The sequence below is a fragment of the Adiantum capillus-veneris genome, chromosome 1 (genome assembly GCF_014529385.1).
Source record: "Adiantum capillus-veneris isolate H3 chromosome 1, ASM1452938v2, whole genome shotgun sequence".
Classification (NCBI taxonomy): Eukaryota; Viridiplantae; Streptophyta; class Polypodiopsida; order Polypodiales; family Pteridaceae; genus Adiantum; species Adiantum capillus-veneris.
In genome coordinates, this window is record NC_140931.1 from 63,038,688 (window position 1) to 63,061,550 (window position 22,863).

A 22,863-nucleotide genomic window follows, 5' to 3' on the forward strand; every position below is an offset into this window, starting at 1 on the left:
TCTCTGGCATGCTTCTTGGAGACGATGCAGAGTTTGTAGTAGCGGCTTGTATTGTGTTGATGCAATATAAAGAAATACCGAAAGGGGCGCCAAGGTTTGGGGCCAATACTAACCTTGGGGCCAATACTCTCCGGGGTGGAATTCCGCCACTCCGTGTCGCGTGTCGTCTCTCTCTTTCAGTTCAGTTGTTATTTGAAGTGCTTAAAGTTGTTTAGTCTATCCTTTTCTATTGGCACGTGGTGCCCTCTTGTGACAGTGGTATCAGAGCATCAATCGTGTGCTTTTCTGAAAGCATACCGGCTCTACAAAAGAGCAGACTGATTTTATTCGAGGTATCTTCGCACTCCAACCCGGACTTATTAGCCACTCCCACCCTTACTTCATCGCGCATCGGGCGCGCTCCCGTCTTCACCGCTCATGTCTTACAGGGCATAAGCCAATTAAGATCACTTGCAAGAGAAGGATCCAGATTTGTTTCAAGTCACTGTTTTTCTCAGAAGCAGTGCCATGCAGATGTATCAGTCTACAACTACCAAGCAGCATACTCCAAGGACTTGGCAAGATTTCAAGAAAATTTTTGCCCGAAGTTGTATGGTTTGTGACATCTTCCTTCAGAGTGCAACTTCTGGTAGAGTGGGGTATCTTGAAATGCTTGCCATGGAAACCCTAGCAGATTATATCTTGAAATTTCTTGACATCTCTCAGGAGATGTCTCTTCTCGAGTTGATAATCTTGGAGGTTCGGTGTGGTTGCTATCTCTTGGGACTACCATCGCCGCCAAAGAAACACTGTCTGTCCAAGAGCTGATGGACCATGCTGTGCTCGGCTACGACCTCATGGAAGGAACCTAACCCTTATTTTTGGTGCAGGTTTTAAGATGGAAAGTCAGTTGACTTTTCGAGCTCGACTGATGTCTAGATTGCTTTTTAAGTTTGAGTTCTGTTTGATCTTGTTCCTGTTTGGACTTTGTTTGAAATAGATGGTATTTGTTTTTAACCTGTCTTAGTGCCGATTTGAATTGTTTGACTCTGGTTTTAATACTGGTTTCAATGATTGGTGATTTTACTCCTTGGTGGAGTAGTGAGAAAAGATGTTTGAGAATGCTTGTTCATACTCATGGCCCGGACCCTTGTGGTTATTTGCGGGGGGGAGTATTGAATGATTGAAAAGTGTTGTTTTTACTCATGGCCCGGACCCTTGTGATTATTTACGGGGGGAGTATTGTTGTTGTTACTCATGGCCCGGACCTGCATGGTTATTTACGGGGGGAGTATTAAGAAGTTTGAGCAGTGGGTACTCTCAGCACCTCCAAACGACGCAGGCTGCGGTCTGGGGGGCGTTTGGTTGTAAAAGGCCTCTATATCTCCCGGCCCAGACCTTTTTAGGTTATGCGGGAGGAGTGATGAGGGAGTCGTTGAATATCTCCCGGCCCGGACCTTGTTAGGTTATGCGGGAGGAGTGTTCATCGACGGCTTTATGTTTCTATGCGGGAGGAGTGATGAGGGAGTCGTTGAATATCTCCCGGCCCGGACCTTGTTAGGTTATGCGGGAGGAGTGTTCATCGACGGCTTTATGTTTCTTTGTCTTGTAACATGCATATGTAAGCATTTGTGTTGCATTGTGATGTGCCAACTACTGAATATTCCTAATTGGATGAGATTGCCAGGGTATGTAATTTTTTAGTGCCTCAAGACACCCGTGGAAGATCAGTACGGTTTGGGTATGATGGCTAATTTTACTACGCCGGAATATCAAGAGTTCCGATCTAGACGAAAGGAGAAGCTAACTCCTTGATCAAAAGAGCAGAAAGGAGAAGCTAACTCCTTGATCAAAACAGCCGAGAGGAGAAGCTAACTCCTTAATAAAAAGAGCAAACTGATTGTCCCTCGGAAATTTTTGAGCTAACTTGAGTTGTTTTGCAGATACTTGAGTTGTTTTGCAAATGTGCTGTAATCACGGACGATTACTCTCTTTCAAGAAGGGGAGATGTAACAAAACTGCTAACGTGTCAAAGCCCTGAAGAAGGGAGCCAACTTGCAGATGTCGGCTGAGGGGGCCTAAACTCTAAGAAGAACAAGTAACAGAAGAAGAAGTCCTACCAACTTATGGGGACCCCGTTTGATGGGGCCCCAAGTGACAAAGGATTAAAATAAAGCAAGACCTGCACACACACACACACACACACACACACACACACACACACACACACACACACACACACACACACACACAAACTGATGACGTTACAGATTTCTGAAAATACGCTGACATGATGACGTGGCAGACTGTACGGAATTCCGTGTTTTGCGCTAGCCGATGACGTGGCAGCTGTACGGATTTCCGTGATTTACGCTGGCAGCTTTTTGGCTTTGCTTTTGAACCAGATGCTTTTGAGTTTGAAGGCTTTTTACTATAAACTACTTTTGGGGCCTAGGACCTTTAAATGAGGTTAGGGCTCATTCTCTGGCATGCTTCCTGGAGAAGGTGCAGAGTCAGGATTAGCAGCTTGTACTGTGTTGATGCAATATAAAGAAATACCGAAAGGGGCACCAAGGTTTGGGGCCAATACTCTCTAGGGTGGAATTCCGCCACTCCGTGTCGTGTGTCGTCTCTCTCTTTCAGTTCAGTTGTTATTTGAAGTGCTTAAAGTTGTTCAGTCTGTTCTTTTCTATTGGCACGTGGTGCCCGTCTTGTGACATGCAAGCTCTAACTCTCCCCATGAATCTATTCCTTTAGCCTCTCTTGATCAAAGTCGTTTACATTTCTTACAAGAGTACCCTGATTGTTTTGAGGAATCTCCGTCTGGTGTATTGTCACCGGTGCGACCTGAGGATAATGAAATTCCACTCATTCCTGGATCTTCCTCTCCCACTCGAGCACCTTACTCGCACAATAAAGCACAACAAAATGAATTTTTTAGCCAAATCACTGAGTTAATGAACAAGGGCTATATCCCCAGTTCCCTTAGTACAGAAGAAGGATGGTTTATGGCACATGTGTATTGACTACCATGCCTTGAACAAGATCACCTTTAAAAACTGTTTTCCTATCCCACATATTGATGATATTCGGGATCGACTTTAGGGATCGTCTTACTTTAATCGTATAGACACGAAGAGTGATTACCGTCAGATTTGCATAAAGCCAGTCGATATACCAAAGACAACTTTCCATACCACTTTTAGGCTGTACAAATTTCTGGTCATGCCTTTTCCATTGACAAATGCTCTCACCACCTTCAATCGTATAATGGAGCGTATTTTCCGAAAGCAACATGATTTTGTGGGCACTTTCTTTGATGATTTGATTATCTTCTCCACAAATGAAGACAAGCATCGATGACATCTCACTATGGTATTTGAAGAATTCCTCAACCATAAATTAGTTATTAATGGGAAGAACAATGAATTCTTTATGAAACAGATCCACTACCTCGGACATATCATATTAGTAGAGGGAGTTCGAATGGATTTTGAGAAAGTAAAGGCAATACGTGAGGGGCCCCACTTAACGTCCATTCATGAAGTTAGCAGTTTTCTAGGCCTTGCTTCCTTATCGGCGATTTATTGCACACTTTGCATCTATTGTTGGTCCACTGCATGATTTAACCAAGAAAGGAGCTATCTTCAGATGTACTTCTACAAAAATCAGAGCTTTTGACACATTGAAGCAGAAACTTTCCTCTGATCCCGTATTAATTCTTGCAGATTTACAGAAATGTTTTGTAGTCAAGTGCGACGCGTGCGATACTAAGCGTAGGAGCGGTACCTAAACAGGATGGGCATGTTGTTGCCTACAAGAGCCGCCGCCTCCGACTTGAGAAGCAGTCTGGTAACATCTATGAGAAGGAATTACTTGCTAATCTGCGTGCTCTAGTATCTTCGAAACATTACCTCATAGGAGCGGAGTTTGTTGTTGAAACGGATCATCAGAGTCTCAGTTACTTTATGAATCAAACCAAGATCTTTGAGAAACAAATGAGATGGACAAATTTCTTATCCCTTTTTCCACTTTCAGATAAATTCAATCAAAGGCCAAAATAATAAAGTAGCGGATGCACTTTCACGACGAACATATGCTGCTTTTGTCGCTGTTGCTACTTACAAAGAGCTTGATACCTTGAAAGTTGAAGGATTTATATTCCACTGATCCCCAATTTGTGAGTGCCTTTGAAAGACTTATGTCTGGATTCTTTGTTCCGGGCTACGCATTGAAGGATGCTTAGGATAGATATCTTTTATACCCATGGGAAGCTTTGTATTGCACGTGCTCTTCAATTCAAGATCTTGGTTGAATCTCATGCCCCACGGGCATCGGGGTATTCACCCCACAAGCCTTGCCATTGATACATCCTACTCTCCGCAAAGATGTCAAGAAGTATGTTTCTGAATGCCTCACCTACCAGAAAGTGACGTACAACCGCAAGAAAGCCTCCTGTTTGTTACATCCTCTTCCCATTCCTACTTGACCTTGGGAGAGCATTGCAATGGACTTCATTTTCGACTTACCCACTACATCCGGTTGTAATGGAATTTGGGCAATCATTGGAAAACTATCAAATCGGATCAGATTGCAACTCTCTTCTTGCAACATATCTTTCGCCTGCATGGGATGCCACAATCTATAGTAAGCGACTAAGATCCTTGTATGACAAGTCTCTTTTGGATAGCTTTCTTCGACAACATTACACTACATTGAAGTTTTCATTCTTTGTTTCACCCGCAAAGTCATGGGAAATCCGAGAATGCTAACTCAACAGTTCAGGACCTACTCAAGAGTTATGTCTTCTATCATAAACACTTGTGAGAGAAGTACTTGCCACTCATTGAATTTGCCTACAATAACACCACTCATTCTTCAACTGGCAAAGCCCCTTTGAGATCATTGATTTTACTTACATAAGATTATAGTTTTGAGGTCGATAAATGCGTCCAAGATTTGGATATGGCATACTCAAAGGTCAAAGAGGCATTATAAAAATCACAGGACAAGTAAAAACACTATGCGGACTACGGCTAGTAAAGCAACGGGCCTCTAATTGCGACGGTTCGAAGCAAAATCAAGCAAATCATAGAAGGTTTGAAGCTAAGGACACACTCAAAAAGACCAAAACTCCAGCCATGAAAGCTTCACTTTAGAAAAGAACCAAGATCATCTCAAAACCTTTGTGTGTGTGAAGATTCGATGTAGCCTTGCTCTCAATTACACAGATGTAGTCCTCTTTCGCCTTGATAAAAAACCTAAATCAACGCTTCAATTCTTTGTCATGCCATTCCATGGAAGCTTGAGAACTTCATTAGACAAGCCCAAGTCATTATTTGAAGAGGGGAGACCCTAATTGGTGGGGTTCCGCAACCAGTTCTAGTTACACTCCGTTCCGGAACGGCGTTACATTCCCGACTCCATTTTGGGAACAGGACTCGTCCGAAACACTGTTTCGGAACCTTTGGGCTGCCTTCCGCCCGTTCCTTGTTACACTACCAAAAGAGCTTATTCTTGGCTCTATAAACTCACACTGAGCTTGAGAAAGGACTTATTTTTATCTTATGGCCAATTTTAGCCAATTTTGACCAATTTAAGGCCATTTTTGTCACGTGACACATCCCAACTCTATGTGTCCGTGGACAAGCTACACCACAGCAGGGTTCAGTCAGTCTAGATTAGCAGTGATCTGGCACTTTTGTGAGTCTATTCGTAGACCGTGCATGCCTAGTCACTTAGCATAGATGCATATACTCCGGTTGCACACAACATGATCATCGGAATTCCCATTAGAATCCATTAGCATCAGTTAGGGGAATTTTCCAGTGCATTTAGCGTATTTTCCTATTTTTGGTTATTTTCACTTATTATTTTTAAGTGACTTTCCAGCAAAAGTAGGTAGGGCAATTTTGCTAAGTTAATATATAAGCAAACCCAAGTTAGCACTTTCTGGTAGAAGAGGCAGCAGGAGCTTCCTCCTCAACAGGCAACTTCTCAGCAGTACCCCCCCCTCAGCACGTAGCCTCGCCATACCTCTCACCTCATCCTTGGCGTTTTTCCTAGATCCAGCATCGCCATCAGGTCTTATCCCCTAGCGTTTCATCCATCTTGCAGACATCGCCATCATCCCCTTTATGTTGGCGTTTTTGTCGCTGCCCTTCAGCGTTTTTGTCAGCAACCACTAACGCTTGGACTGCTTCCCTTGCAGCGTTTTTCAGCCTTGAATAGGCCTGTTGTTGCAGCGTTTTCAGCAGGTACAACAGTCCCTAAAAACGCAGCCTGCTAGGTACAAGTCTTCGGCGTTTTTACCATCAGCAAGAGCCTCGACAACTTGATCATTTTCAGCCATAAGTACAGCAAGAAAACAGTCCAATTCAGCCCCGAAACAGTCCAAGAATTTCAGCCTATAGAAGATCACAGATTTCAGCCTAAGTCGTTGTCGTCATCGCCGTCGTCGTCATCGGCATAGTCCCATTGCATCAGTCCATTGCATTCGCATTGTACACCTTTGTGCAATCAAATAGACCACTCTCACCGACGAGAGTGGGGCCTTCGGAGGAGGGTTTTACAACCTCTCGGGTGTCGTATCTCTTCTCTCTCCTTCTCTCAGTCTCATTCACTTGCACGCACAATATCCACTCACTTTGTTCGTGATCACAACACTCTCCATAAGACGGAAAGCTCTCTCTTTCCCTAAGAACTGAAAGGAACCTTGAGCAATAAAGATCACTAATCTTGAGAAAAAACAACATTCATTCCGTTGCACCTAACATTGGTATCAGAGCTTTGGAAGTGTTCTGCATTACTCAAGGAAAGAACCACAAGAACCACAAGATTTTTTTTTGCTTGTTGCGGTCGACGAACCCAACAGTTTACTTGGGCGTGGCGATTCCTAATCGTGTTTTGTTGAAGAGTGACAGGAATCCCAAGAAAGAAGGGCTTGTCTAGCCTCCCCTTGTGTCTCTTTTCACTCATTGAGAGCGGACCGTGCACTTAGCGGCCGGCCAATCGACGTGAGGTGGAAAAAAGCAACCTTGGTGTGAGCGCAAGGCCGCCAAGGGGTGCACCTGCAGGAAAGAGTAGAACTCGGGTGAAGAGAAGATCCTTCTCCAACGCGATTTGCAAGCGAAAGAAACCCTCAAGACCCTCAAGAACCCAAGAACCCAAGAACCGCAAGAACCCAAGTTCCTCGTGAACTTAAGAACCCAAGACCCCCAAGAACCCAAGTTCCTCGTGAACTTAGGAACCCACAAGAACCTACAAGAACCTATGACTTCAGATTGATCATCACTCAAAGCGGAATGGATACTTCGCTTGGAGGTGATGAGCATGAGAGAGGCGAAGAAGAATTTTCCCCACCAGGAGGTTTTTTTGACCCTTCCCGATCTACGACATTGATTGCATTAACTCCAACGGAGGAGTTGGAGCTGTTGTTTATGGAACAGAATTTACAACGCAAAGTAAGAAATGCCGCAAGAATGGCAGCCATAGCGCCTGAGCATGAGCAAGCACGCTTGGAAGCCAAAGAACGACAAGCCAAATTGGATCATGAATTCAAAGAAAGACAAGCAGAAATGGAACGCAGACAAGCACAGAGCCAAGCAAGACAAGCAGAATTTTATCGCGAGAACAAAGCACGACTGCAAAAGATGTTGCGACTCTTTTCTCAAGTGCAGGCACCGATGCAAGAGATTCGGGAAAAGGAGACTCTCTCAGTCTCTTCTTCTCCATCGCATGATACACAGGATTTGCATGATTGTATGAAGCATGATGATGTTTTGAACGACAATGATAAGCACAATGATTTGCATGATGATGAGAAGCATGATGAATTGAATGATAATGATTTGCATGATGATTTGAATGACAATGATAAGCATGATGATTTGGAGGACAATGATAAGCATGATGATTTGCATGATCAAGATGTGATTTCTCACAAGCATGATGAATTGCATGAAGATGATGTGATTGTTCACAAGGATGATGTGTTAGTGGATGCTTTATCTAGCGAAGCTAACCTCGTTATAGATTCGATCAATCACGAAGATCCGATCTTGGCTTTCGAGTCGAGGTCCACAGAACCCCCACAGGACGATTCGATCATTCAAGATGAACCGATCTTGGCTCTCGAGCCTTGGTCCAAAGAACCATCACAGGAAGTATTATGTGTTCGCATGATTGATACGCACGCATTGTTCGAGTGTTTCATTCGTGAAGGTTTCCTGTATTTTGGTCAGCATCGTTATGTGATCCCTTTTCCTAGGCATGACATATTGTATGTTGAGCACGTTTCTCTCATGGATGAGCACGAATGTATGCGGATGTATGTAAGGAAGTCGCATTGCATGTATCTTCCTTGGCATGACACAGTTTCCGAACGAGCACATGATAGTTTGAGCACCAAGCATGGGCATTTCCATTGTGATTTGCCACAGTTGATTGATTTCGATGAAACAAAAAAGATTCGAACGCATTGTTTGCATGTGTTTGATGAACGGGTTGTCACTCCGTCTCTATGTTCATCTACATTGCATACACAGTCTTTAGAGAAGAAAAGATTTTTTTCCTTCACTTTACATGGAATGGGTATGTTCATGGTTTTGTGTTGGAGATGGTTTCTGGAATTTTCAGCCATGGAGATTCTTGAAGACGAAAGAAGCAGGACTCTAGACGAAGTTGAAGCATCAAAGGAGCCACTGAAGACTTTGTGTCGCTTTCGGGCGGCCCAAAATAGCAAGCGTTGCAGACCTTTATGAAGTTCAAGTACCGCACGACCCACACATCGGAGTGGGCCGGCGAAGAGTCCCTTCCAGGATTTTGGATGCTGTTGGCGATCTCCCTCGACGCCATACATGTCGGTACCAGTACCTCACTTTGAAAAGGAGGGGATGTCACGTGACACATCCCAACCCTATGTGTTCGTGGACAAGCTACACCACAGTAGGGTTCAATCATTTTAGTCAGTCTAGATTAGCAGTGATCTGGCACTTTTGTGAGTCTATTCGTAGACCGTGCATGCTTAGTCACTTAGTATAGATGCATATCCTCCGGTTGCACACAACATGATCATCGGAATTCCCATCAGAATCCATTAGGATCAGTTAGGGGAATTTTCCAATGCATTTAGCCTATTTTCCTATTTTTGGTTATTTTCACTTATTATTTTTAAGTGACTTCCCAACAAAAGTAGGTAGGGCAATTTTGCTAAGTTAATATATAAGCAAACCCAAGTTAGCACTTTTTGGCAGAAGAGACAGCAGGAGCTTCCCGCTCAACATGCAACTTCTGAGCAGTACCCCCCCTCAGCACGTAGCCTTGCCATACCTCTCACCTCATCCTTGGCGTTTTTCCTAGATCCAGCATCGCCATCAGGTCTTATCCCCTGGCGTTTCATCCATCTTGCAGACATGGCCATCATTTTCTTTATGTTGGCATTTTTGTCCCTGTCCTTCAGCGTTTTTGTCAGCAACCACTAACGCTAGGACTGCTGCCCTTGCAGCGTTTTTCAGCCTTGAATAGGCCTGTTGTTGTAGCGTTTTCAGCAGGTACAACAGTCCCTAAAAACGCAGCCTGCTAGGTACAAGTCTTCAGCGTTTTTACCATCAGCAAGACCCCCGACAACTTGATCATTTTCAGCCATAAGTACAGCAAGAAAACAGTCCAATTCAGCCCCCAAACAGTCCAAGAATTTCAGCCTATAGAAGATCACAGATTTCAGCCTAAGTCGTCGTCGTCATTGGCATAGTCCCATTGCATCAGTCCATTGCATTTGCATTGTACACCTTTGTGCAATCAAGTAGACCATTCTCACCGACGAGAGTGGGGTCTTTGAAGGAGGGTTTTACAACCTCTCGGGTGTCGTATCTCTTCTCTCTCCTTCTCTCAGTCTCATTCACTTGCACGCAGAATATCCACTCACTTTGTTCGTGATCACAACACTCTCCATAAGACGGAAAGCTCTCTCTTTCCCTAAGAACTAAAAGGAACCTTTAGCAATAAAGATCACTAATCTTGAGGAAAAACAACATTCATTCCGCTGCACCTAACAATTTTTATCCATTTCTAGCCCAAAAATGCCCAAACGAGCTGGGAGAATTCCCTAAATTTGTGGAAAAATCCCGTTGGGCTTAATTATCATGTTGAACCTCTTTTTCTCACTTGGAAAGCACTCTGTACACATCTTTTACGGCCGCACATGAAACCTGCTATTTTTGGCCAAGATCGCCAGCATTGAACTTTGGTATGCAAAATAAGCGTGCCACCTGGAAACATTTGACATTTGTACATTTCTAAAGCAAATTATGCGTATATTATCAAGAGAAAACATGCTATAGTGCCACGTCGAAGGCCTCCCCTCCCCAATAAGGTATGCACATGGCTACGACCGTGGTATCTGTTTTCGAATATATCACACGATGTACATTATAGCATTTGGTCCCATGTATCAAAAGCATCAAGCGTATGTAGATATTGTAGTTTCACATTATGCACGTGCCATGGCACGATATCCACTCCCTCTTAACCCGCACATCCTCCGGCATGTGCCGCACGTATCTTTTCGCAAGTTCAATCCTCATTCAAGTCAACATACATGTCAATCTCATTTTCATCTTCAATGAAGTCTAGTGCATTATCGTCTCTTCCGCCATCGGCATCCGTAGCATTTTCATCATGATCCTCATTTTGACTTTTTCGTGCGTCAAAGGGATCTCTGTTAGCTCTTATTTTGAACAACTTGATCCTTTTCCCTACAATGGGAATCTTCATTTCTGTCCCATCCAACTCATGCAAAGCGTAAGTTGCATTTCTGTCCCATCCAACTCATGCTTAACCACATAAGGACCAAACCGTCTTTTTGAAAGCTTTCTTATTGTTGAATGTTTGTTGTCAAGATTACTGTCATACACCAACACCCAATCACCTTAGCTTTAAGTCTGAGCCTATGTCTTTTGTCAAACTGTCTTTATTCTTTAACCTTGCATCTTTCTATCGTGCTATTGCAATCTCAATATCTTAAGGCCTTCTTTCTAATTTTTGTAAGCGCAAAGCAAGGTCTTTCCTACTCATTCCATCCTCCCACGGCAATACAATCCATGTGGGAATTACATCCTCAATTGGCGTTACAAGTTTTTGACCGTACATCAACTCAAAAGGCATTTAATTAGTAGCTGAGCTATGAGTTGTACGATGAGCCCATAAAGCATAAGACAATAATCTAGGCCACTCTCCGAGTTTACCTTTGCAGGCCTTAGTCAAAGCTTTAATGATAGGAGGATTTCCACGCTCTGATTTACCATTACCTTGTGGATTGTAAGTAGTAGCGAGAGCAAGCTGAATGCACAACCTAGACTTGCATATCCCTTCCATGCTTTTTTTTCTTAAAGCATGACCTTCAACTTGGTTGGTTAAGTATTTTCGTGCAAGCACTATGTATCTTATTTTCCATAAGCCCAATGTCATTGTAACGAGATCTACTACCCACTTATAGTGCATGGCCAATGGGTAAGTAGGGTGCAATCCATCACGATGACGCACATTTGAATACATTTGATAGGTTTCACAAGACTCCACAAAGTGAGATACATGTCTATACATGCTTTTCCACCAATACCTCTCTTTCATTTTAGTAAAGGTGGCCCATACACCTCTGTGTCTAGCATAAAGACTCTCGAAACTTTTTGATAAGCTCCTTTTGAGTGTCCTTATGATTCACAACTCTCAACGGAATTCCATTTCTTTGTTTTGGATGCTTCCACAAGTACCCATCTTTCATAAAGTATCCATAGGCTTTTCTGAAATTTTTGAATCTTGATCAGTCTATCCTTCTTGCCTTGTCAAAGTGCTCAAATAGCGTCCAATGAGCAACCAATCACCTTGATATAGGTCCTCTGTAAATGACTCAAGTGCATTTGATAGGCAAATGCGAGCTACTATGAAACCTCGTGCCTACATCATCACCCTCGACAACCATTTCTTCTTCATTTTCATACCTTGCTCTAGAAAGCATATCTACAATTACCCACAATATACTTAAATTCTAGATTTAAGGACTTAAAATAGGCAATCCATCTCAACATAGCAATGTTAGGAGTTGAGCAGCTTGTGATCATTCCAAGAAGGGGTAGACAATTAGTCTCCACCATTTTATTTGCTCCTATTAGATACACTTTATCACATGTCAGTGCTGTGATTGCTCCCCATAATTCCCTTTTTACTTGTGGATAATTGCATTGACGAGCACTTAGGACCTTGCTCCAACTCTCACCACATACTGCTTGCCATCGTCATCATCTTGCCCAATCACCCATCCAATTCTTGTGGGGCTAGTATCCACTTTCACAATCACATGTCTTCCACATTCATAGTTTGCTTTCCAAGTTGGAGACATAAAGCAATAACTTCTTTAATTTCCTCATTGCATGTGTATGCATTTATTCCCATTGAAATTTTTGGTTCTTTCTCAAGAGTTGATACGAAGGTTCTGCTACATGCGCATAATGTGGAATCCGGATAACATAAAACACACATGTATCCAAGAACCTTCGAACCTCATTCACATTAATACATGTCTCTTTCATTCTTTGGATTACATCAATCTCTGCCGGGCAAGGTCTTTTACCATATGGTCTGCACATATGCCCTACAATAAGAACTTCATTCACACCAAACACTGACTTTTGCCCAGACAAGGAAAGGTTCACTTCTTTCAACCTTGACAAGATCTTATCACAATCATTGCTATGATTTTCCACATACTTGCGGCATTGCCTCGAGTCCGTAGCCACATCTATATCGCTTACATCACACCCTTTGATTGACACATCATCAAGAAAGGGCATCGTTGTTTGATGTATGAAGTTACATAAGACTTTTTTCATATTCATCATATGTGCAATTGAATTAGTTGCTCCCTGAGGTAAGGTGCACATCCTTACCAAACCCAAAGGTGTCCTCATGGTAGTCAAGTCCTTGCTTTCCATTGCTAGTTGGAATTGATCATACCTTGAGTACAAATCCCTTAAAGAATATATTGCCCTTCCTACGAATGCCTCTGTAAACTCATCTACAATTGGCCTTATACCAACATCTCTAATTGTAACCTTGTTCACAGGGTGCATATCCTAGATAAAGCGTAAAGAACCATTTTTCTTTGGAAATGTGAATCACATGTTTGAATATGGAGCGCCAGAAGGCTCCAAAATACCCATGTTGATCTTTTCACTAAGCAACTCAATGGTTTTGGCAAATGACCCTTGGATCTGGAATAGGCCGCAAGCTCCAAGGTACTTGAGGGATAGTGAAGATTACCATAGGAGCAACAATGGAAGGATCAACACACCCTATCTCATGTGGTTCAAATGATAAAGCCTTTTCATGTTTGGCAAGCATCTCTTCAAAGCATATCTTTTCAGATTTTGTCAAACTATTCTTGCAACCAACCTTTAACTCCTTCAATGAATCATGCGCAAACTTGTACCAATCTTACTTGGTCACAAAGACTAGGTTGCAAAGCAGCTCTCTCCATCTTATCCTTGTAGTCTTTTGGTAGGGATAATGCAACCGGTTTTGCTTGATTTGCAACAGACTTATACTTTGTCTCCACTCATACATCAATACCTTGATTTTGTGTGAAATCCCCAATGACTTTGTACATTTCTATAGAGTTTAGTTTCACAAGCTCATTCCTCACATACAAATTGCAATCCACTAAAGACTTCAAGTCTTGCATGGTATCCACAAATGAAAACTCATCAAACACTCCTGTAATGCATTCATCATCTTCTAACAAACCATTGTTCCTTAAGCCTTTCTGTACACTATTTACATTTTACCGTTTACCCCGCTTCAAGTCCTCACACTTTGTGAAAGAGATAGATTCATAGTTTGTTAATCCTACAAAACGTGTAGAAAACATCTCCTTTGCATATACATCATGCGCGAACTTTTCTCTTCTTGTATCACTGCAATCCCCCTCTACAATGGTACATGGCCAAAACTCCTCATATCCTTGTAGGCCTTGAATTCTTTATTTATCTTTGCCAAGGGTTGCTCTCTAAGACTTTCACGGTTCCTTTCATGGTTCATACAAACAATAAGGAATTGGACCGCATGCTTCTCATCCCTACTCCTTATCCTAGCATAAGCTGATCCATCGTCCATCACCTTTGTGTCCATGCGAGAAGTAGTGATGTATGGCTACCCAAGGATAAGATGGGAATGTAGACATCTTTTGGACAAAGGAATTTTTGTCATCTTTCACATCCCCTATAATCACCGTTACATTCGGACAAGCTTGATATAGCTCCCCTGATGAGTTGTTTGCTGCACAAATCATCCATCCATGATTTATATCAATTGGCCATTTGTCTTTTTGATATATACTCTTTGACTTGAGGTTAATTTTTGACCCATGATCTATCATTGCAATGTATGACTCTACTAAGTCACTCACTTAGGAAACATATCACCACCCATTCTCTTTGGCTTGTCACATTGTGGGATTTTACGACCTATTCACCACAATTGTAACATTGAAATATATCCCCTTTTCTAGCCATGCCTCTTCCTCTGTCACCTGTAAACCCCTCACTGCTTCCATAGCCACGACCATATCTATAGCTTTGTCCTCTTCCACCTCCCATCATATGTATACTAAGATTCTTCATAAGACCTACCACCTCTTGCATCTCGTAGCAAAAACCATTCACACCATGAGACAAGGTTGTTTCCGTACGTACGTACGGTATGGTTCCGTACCGTACGGTACGTCCGTACAGTATCCGTACGCACCGTACGATTCCGTACGTACCCACCAAAAAAAAAAAAAAAAAAACCCTCTGAAAAAATAAACCTCTGGAAAAAAAAAATCGCCAACAGTGCCTATTCCCCGTGGTCGGATTAGGTGGGCGAGGCCTTTAATAAGTCCACCTATCCTATACTGGTTATTATCACAACAGAGAATCAGAGAGTAGAACAGAGTCTCTGCACAGAGACCAAGGAAGGATTTGCCGCCACCGATAAGGTTCTTTCTCCCTCCCTCCCTTCCTCTCTTTGTGTTTGGAGTCTGCAAGGAGGCACTCTAGAGTCCTGACCTCGCGAAAGATTGTAAGTTTTGTATTCAACTTGGAAGTGTGCGTTAATTGTGTTGCAGAGTTATCTAGCGGTTACTTAACTTGTGGGGTGATTTTAAGTGTTTTTTGAAAGTTGTGGCTATGTTTAAGTATTGTGCAGTGTTTTTAAACTAGATAGGTTGTATATAAATTTGAAATTCTTTGTATTTTTAGCTTTTAAAAAATATACTACGAATTTTACGTACCTTATGGCCCAATCCATACGGTACAACGTACAGTACGTACCGAACACGTACCGAATACTACGTACCTTACAACCTTGCCATGAGAAGCTTATTGATCATAACTTGGCTCTTTGATGAGGACCCTTGGTTGCTCTACAACTTTCAATTCAACCTTTGGCTCCACATTGATTCCAAGTTGACTAAGACGCGTTGCTTTTCACTCTTTAGCCATCCACTTTTCTTCCTTCTTTGAAGATTTTTGCGCAAGATTTGGTGGTGCATCTCTCTTCACGAGCGGTTTCCTTTGGTTAGCTTTGATGCAATCAGCCATGTGGTAGAGATGAAGGTTGATATTGGAGATCTTCGGCCTCCTAAATGCTATCTTCTGTTGGCTTGTTTTTGCTGCAGCTTTCTTCTACATTTGTCCATCACTTCCTTGTCTCGAGTTTCTTGAGATAGTATTTCGACTACAATGATGATAAATAATTGCTTCTAGTGGGAAGACCAAGTCGTACCCCATGGATCTACCAATACAGATGTGTGTAATTGTGATAACTTGAGATAATGAACCAAACGTTGTAGATGTATGAAAGTAATTCATTTTAACATAGATAGACAGATGGAAGCGTTCTGCCATCCATATGTGTGTGAAATAGAGGAGAAGGTTGTGATCAACTTGACTATATTCCTCTGAACCTTAATGAAGTTTGCTTACTTTGCTGTTTCTTAAGGATTATGTGTCGTAGTTACCCGGGACGCGAAATCGGAACGGGGAACGGGGAACGGCAACATGCATAAAATGCCATTCCTTGTTTCGGATACTCACGTTTGAAACACGGAACGGGCATCCGGAACGGGAATTTGAGATGGGAACGGGGAACGGAGACCTAAAAGTAGCCATTCCCTGTAACTATGTTATGTGTAAGATCAGTTTGAGTAGCTTGGTGACATGTTGATTTACGCTTTATACAAGATAGTGCATGGATGCGGTACGTTGTGCGCAACTTGTAATTGACATGACACCTGTATGACGTTGTGAGCGGGATGGAAACACACACAACGCCTCTATAATCACCCGACACACACTTTTGGGATAATATACACACTTCCTCGAGAAGTTTTACTCTCTACCAAATGCTCATTATTATAGAAAAACACACTAATACTAGTGATAATGAAAATCGATGTACTATGTACACGCTGTCCTATCTGTACACACGTGGGCTCCACGTAACCACTTGGCTCTGGACAATGGGCAATTCTTTATTCAATGCACCATGTATGTGTATGTACATATGCGCAATCACTTCTTTCAAAAAACTCCTAACAACGTGTTTTTCTTAGGAACCAAATCCAGGCTACATTCTGTATCCAAAGTGAAGATCTGCTTGTGCATATTTTTTTGCAACCTGGCGATCCCTTGAGGTTGCTGACAATCTCTTTATAAAATCTAAGTACTTGTATTAACATGTGTATTGTTTGTTTGCAGGGACAGAAATACAGGAATTTGGGACGAGGTTTCAGTTTACACAACTGGGGTAAGCTTTCAATTTTAATGCTTTGTGTTACACAGTTGTAGTCATGTCTCACGGGCCGTGCCTCCCTAAGCTGCCAATTGGTCACTCATGATGAAATTAGGCTGATTCCCATCTTGTCTGGCCTTCCTCCCTTGCAGCCCTGGTCCCTTCTTGTGCTCCGTTTGCGCACGCATTGAATCACTATCAAGGTTAAGATGATGGCCTTTTTGCGAGCTGTGTTTCACCCTCTTACAGGTTGTGTCTCACCCTGCTCTCCCCAAGCCTTGGCAGAAGGGAGTGGTTCTTCTGCCTTTCATCCCATCGTGGAACCTGGGGCTTGCTCATCTGTGTCGTCACTTAGCTGGCCTGTTATTTGCATGAGCTTGCCTTACTTTCTCAGCCATCGCAACTGTACGTCGGGTTGAGAACAAGTGTGTCCTTGTCATACATCTGAACTCAAAACAACAATTTCTGACATATATGTTGTGTTTCTCACGAACCTGCACTATGAGTATCTTCTACGGATAGCGTTGAGAGAGAACATTCTCACCTGCCGGAGGGACTGCACATTGTGTCTTGTTTAATCCAAGAACCTGAGTTTTGAGAACCTAAGTTTTTTAATCCAAAAAACTCAAGAGGCTGTGTTCTCAGTTTCTTATGGCCTGAGTATTGACAAATGAGGGTAGATTATGTACTTTCTTTTCATCTCAGCTGAGCATTCAAATTGTTCTGCGAGTTGTTCTCGGCTACACTTCGAACCGCTAGAGCCATGTCCAAAGACTTGATTTTACCCGTGTTGAGTGCAGTTCTTAGAAGCCAAGTTATGCTAATTTTTTGGAGTTCCAATGAAATACACTGTGAGTGTGCCTCTAGTAGATGACACAGAAATCTGTGGCTCTGCTTCCAAGGTGTCTCTGGATAACCTGCAACAGTGTGTTCAGCTTACAAGCCATCCAGGAAATGAACCCAAGCAACACAGTCCTTGCCATCAAGGATCACAGGATCTGTTACGACATGAAGATATGAGGGGAAGTGAGTACACCGAGCTAGCACCGTCAGAAACAACCCATGAGAGCTCTACTCCATTAACTCACCGAGTACCCTATCCAGTCTCATGGGACGAAGACATATTCTCAAATTCTCCTCATACTGTGTCATCAACACAGCTAGAAGAATCTCATTGCTTTCAATATGATAAGATGGAATACAATCAGCTGGAACTCCATCAGGCTCTTGAGAAGTAGGTGATGAAGTAGAGAAGATGTCCGGAGGTGGGACGGTAGAAGGGAGATTAGTACACTTATAGACATGTGTCATCCAAGGAGCCTCCTTTATCTGCCTCAACCCTCTTTGCCTTTATCCTTCTTGCTTTCTTTGCATTCGATCTTTTGTTTTTTGAAGTATTTCAAGATTCTGGAGGAGCCTTTGTCCTTCCCAATTATCTGGTTGCTGTCTCTGCTTCTGGTGTCAGATGCTACGGAATTGAGACACACACACACACACACACTTTTTTTGTAAGTCTGCTTTGATTAATTTACAAGTGGGAAACCTCAAAGCGAGGAAAACTGACGAAAAGAAAGGGATACAAAAAGCGGAGCACTATGAGGCTCCGAAGGCTAGAAACAGTCAAGTAAATCCTGTAGGTATCAAGAGTGATGTCTCCAGCGTCATAAGCAAAATGCAGCGATTGACCAAGAGATAATTTGAAATAGGGAAAGGGGTCAACATAAGTGCCTTGGAACATTAAGGAGTTCCTATGGTGCCAGATGGCCCACATAGTCCAAAATCTGACCTAGGTGAAGAACACCGCAAACTGAGATTGCGGTGACTAGAGCACCCCAAAAAGCCAAAAACGTCTGTGAAAAGAGCCTGAAGGAAAACACAGCTGAAGAGCAGCCAACACTTGCCGAATGAAGGCTCTGGAGTGGCGACAACACCACAGTAAGTGTGGCACGGTCTCCTCCGCTTCAAGGCATCTGGGGCAGCGGGAAGGCGCAATATGCCGAGCATGTAACACACTGCCAACAGGTAGAGGTCCCACCAAGCAACGCCACAAGAAAACACGTTCCTTCAAAGGTAGATGACTTTGCCAAATGCGAGACAATGTGTGTTGCCACCACAAGGATGACTCGGAAAGCAACCACAACTGATTACCATGATGCACAATCCATACAAGGATGGCATATACACTGCCAGCTGAGATCCACTCCAATCTAGTACTAGCCACATTCCAATCAGACAAGCGAGAGTCCACATCCAAAGGAGGAATGGGTGAGTGATCAGCAAGCATCCTTTGAATTTCCCGCTAGAGAGGAGAATAGTAAGGACCCAACCGAAAGCGGGACATTGCATCAGCGAACGAAAGAACATAACCCGTGTCATCAAGCACCTGATGCACCGGACAGATTCCTTTTTGGGAAAGAAAATATGCGTGGCGAAGAGACCGTTGAACCAAAGTCGAAGCGAAGGCTCTGCTCCAATGCAGACTCTCCAAACATAGAGAGTTACCCAAGCCAAATGCGAAGTGACTTCCAATCAACAATGAGAGAAGAAGTAAAGGGACATCCAGGAATGTGTCCTTCAAGCTTCCCAAAAACAACATCCCAATAAGTCAGTTTCCAATGATCGAAAGATGGGGTGACAATGTGCGTACACAAATGTGTGACCATGAGAGCCCAGGGTTGCTATTGCTCTACCAAAATTGGCAACAACATAACTTTCCGAGCCAAAAGTTGACGTTGCAAGTCCAAAATATTTAACCCTCCAAGCGGCTTGGGAGAACAGAGCTTGTCCAAAGATAGAAGCCGAAGTCCCTCTTGGTTTGCCAAAAATGCTCTAAAATATTGGACATGAGGGACTGCAAGCGCAACCAAGGCCAGGATAACAAAGGCAAGTAAAACTGCACATAAGCCACAAGGATGCATTGGACAATCCTGAGACGCACATAAAGTGGCCACGCAGACAACTTCCAATATTTTAACTTGGAATGCAGACGTTGGAGCACCCAATCCAGTTTCTACATAGCCGATACATTCCAACCCAGTGGATAACCCAAATGGCGAACCAGAACATGTGGAGAAACAATCTGCCCAAGCCACAATATCTTATGCCAGTCACACTCTTTCAGAGGCAATAGCTTGGATTTACAAAAGTTAACTTTGAGACCTGCTGCCAATCCAAACAAGTGAAGAGTATGCATAATTTGTTGTACATCATCACAGTGATTGCGAGGCATAAACAAAGAGTCATCTGCATAGGCCTGACCAGCAAACTGCCGTCCAAAAGGTAAAGTTAGGCCATGAAGCCTACTAGTTGAAGTCAAGGAATCCAAATACATAAACAAGGGGTGAGTAGCGATCGCATAAAGCAAAGCACTCAGAGGGCATCTCTGTCTTACCGACCATCCCAAAGGCCAAGATTCTGTAAGAGATCCATCCCGCAAGCCTGCAGAAGTGCTGTGTGCATACAAGAAAAACGCGACATGGGATAGCCTAGGCCCAAATCCCAAGTGTTGCATGGTATCCGCAATATAATCCCAAAGAACAATATCAAATGCCTTTTCAATGTCAACCTGCATGACTAAGACATCACACACACACACTTTTTTTTGGGGTTTTGATATGTGACTGCTATTGACACAAACAGACACACACAGGCTGGCTGTACAGAAACACTCACACCTCTCTCGCTCACGCAAGACGACAGAAGGACTGCGTGCAGGCGAAATCAAACTTCAACCAGTGGCGTGCTGAAAAGGCCTGCACAGGGTAGATGTTGTGGAGAACAGAGTTGCGCGACAGACGAGTGACAGAAGGATTTACCACACACCCAAATCCCTTACGCGCGCACGCGCGCACAGATTAAGAGCTTGTAGAAGCGTTGATCTAGGAGGGTACGCTCGCTCTTCGGATCGGAGCTTCGACGCACATGAGCTCTAACAGTACAATCGACCTGTCAACTCAACACACACACACACACACACACACACACACACACACACACACACACTTCTTTCTTTTTTGTGATGTCAGATTGAATTACAAATGGGAAACCTCAAAGCGAGGAAAACCCATAGAAGTATTTTTTTTTCCGAGAAAAAGATCCTTCTATTAGTTAATGAAACTATAACCGGCCTGTACTACGTAGAGGGCGGTACTATTTCAATTACCTGTTAACTTTTCACAGAGCACTGAAAATGGAAGAGAACACAGTTGCGTCCAGCGACTAGAATGTCACAGCGCACACGAGACCGACACCCTGTAGGCCCCAAAGACTGGCGCCCCTTTCGGTATTTCTTTATTCAAATTAAGGTAGACGATCCTACCACTTCGCACAAGCTTTCACAAGGCTGTCCAAACCTGGCGAGGGCTGAAAACGCAGGTTTTCGACCTGATTTTGGTAGCATACGGGGTAAAAACCCCTGTAGGTCAAAAGCACCTGTCTAGGACGGATTCCCTTGCTATCTGGAAGCTTTCTGGTGAGCTGTCACAGAAATTCAGCGGGCTGTAATTCCCTGTTTTTCACTGCCGGGTGCCCAAAAGCCTGTACACGCATCCCAAGGCTCTCACGAGGCTCCCCCGGTGTTCCCTTGTAGTATAGGGCGAAACCCTAAACCTGCAGAAAAACACAGCAGGCTGTAATTCGCTGTTTCGGATCGTTTTTAACGGAGCGAACACGCCTACGCGTGTCCCAAGGGCTCCCGCACACAATGGGACAATTCCCTTGTGAATTGGACGAGTTTTCACGCGAGAAAACTCTCCGAACTCGCAATTTCTCGCGATGGAACTGTGCGTACCTGTGGGGGATTAGCAATTAGCTAATCCGGTTCTTGTTCAGAAGGCTCTTGCCTTGGCAAACGCGCATAAACCCCCAGAACTGTACATGTTCAACTGAGTAGCCCATCTAGTGGGGCATTACCATATGTGCCAAAGGGGAGAGAGAGATGCACGAGGGCAAATCATCGCGCTACATGAGACAAAGGAGAAGGCAAGCTTTCCATTAAAGCTGTAGACCTGCACCCACTACTCACACACACACACACTGTAGCTCACTTATGAGTCAAATCAGCCTCCTTTCTCAAATTGGGCGCCCCCTCTTGTTGATGGAAGTGGAAAACTTCACCAGGAGCCGCCATGTGTCCAGTTTGCCCCTTTTGAGTTAATTCTCTAGTTCCCACTGACTTATAAAGTTATAAGTGACTCTCCGAGTGGCCCAGACTTTATTTGGCGCGCACAGGCTTCCATACTCATCAGAATTCAGTGCTAACTGGCCCGACTAGTCCCAGACTGACCGACCGAGACTCCCGCTGTGAGAAACCTATTCGGCCGCAGCCGTTTCACACTGGCCATGCAATGTCCACTTGCACCTTTTCAAGGGTTCCGAGGAAAACAAGTTAAAAAAAATAAATTAAAAAAAAAAATAAATATATATCTAGTACTTATTTACGGAAGGCAACAGGAAAAATACACCTCCTGGTGACACACCCCACCCTTGAAATACTGCAAGCTACCTCGCTTGCATGCCAATAATACATGCAGTATCTCCTGATATCACATATATTCTATGATGGGAATCCAAGATATACATGCTTCCGGAAATGTAGCGTTGGACGATTAAACAATCCCACCAACCACGCTACGACACATATATCAAGCATAGAAGCCTTCTAGTGTACTCTGAAGCACAAACTTCTCTAGCTAAATTCTGTATGGAAAGAGTAGATACAATTTCTTAACTACTCTCTTGAGCATCATGAACCATGCTCTTGCCTTGCTCGTGAAAAGACTACATCAAGTCACTGTGGGTTCCATCTGAAAGGCTTCAAGATACAATTGAAATAGCTGAGGTGAATCAAGCAATTCAGACTCTTCCATCCATTTGGCATCCAACGATGGATAGTTCTTGAACTTCACCAAATAGCTTCTTGCAACCTTTCCTCTAACCTTTCTTTCTTTATGTGCGAATATCTGTTCAGGAACAAGGATTTCATCCAATTCTTCCACTTCGGGTTGTTCCTCATCAAGCATATTCTCTGGCACATCACCAACAAAGGGTCTTAGAAGGCTA

The 22,863-nt window shown here is 43.3% G+C and overlaps 1 protein-coding gene across 1 annotated transcript in view; it reads left to right on the forward strand.

Moving 5' to 3' along the window:
* Positions 1-22,863, forward strand: part of LOC147464896 (glycoside hydrolase family 2 protein) — a 144,252-nt gene that overhangs the window by 59,534 nt on the left and 61,855 nt on the right. Inside the window, exon 5 of the mRNA XM_086517023.1 lies at positions 16,770-16,818. Within this exon, the coding sequence (XP_086373149.1) occupies positions 16,770-16,818 (49 nt within the window). The remainder of the gene's footprint in view (positions 1-16,769; positions 16,819-22,863) is intronic.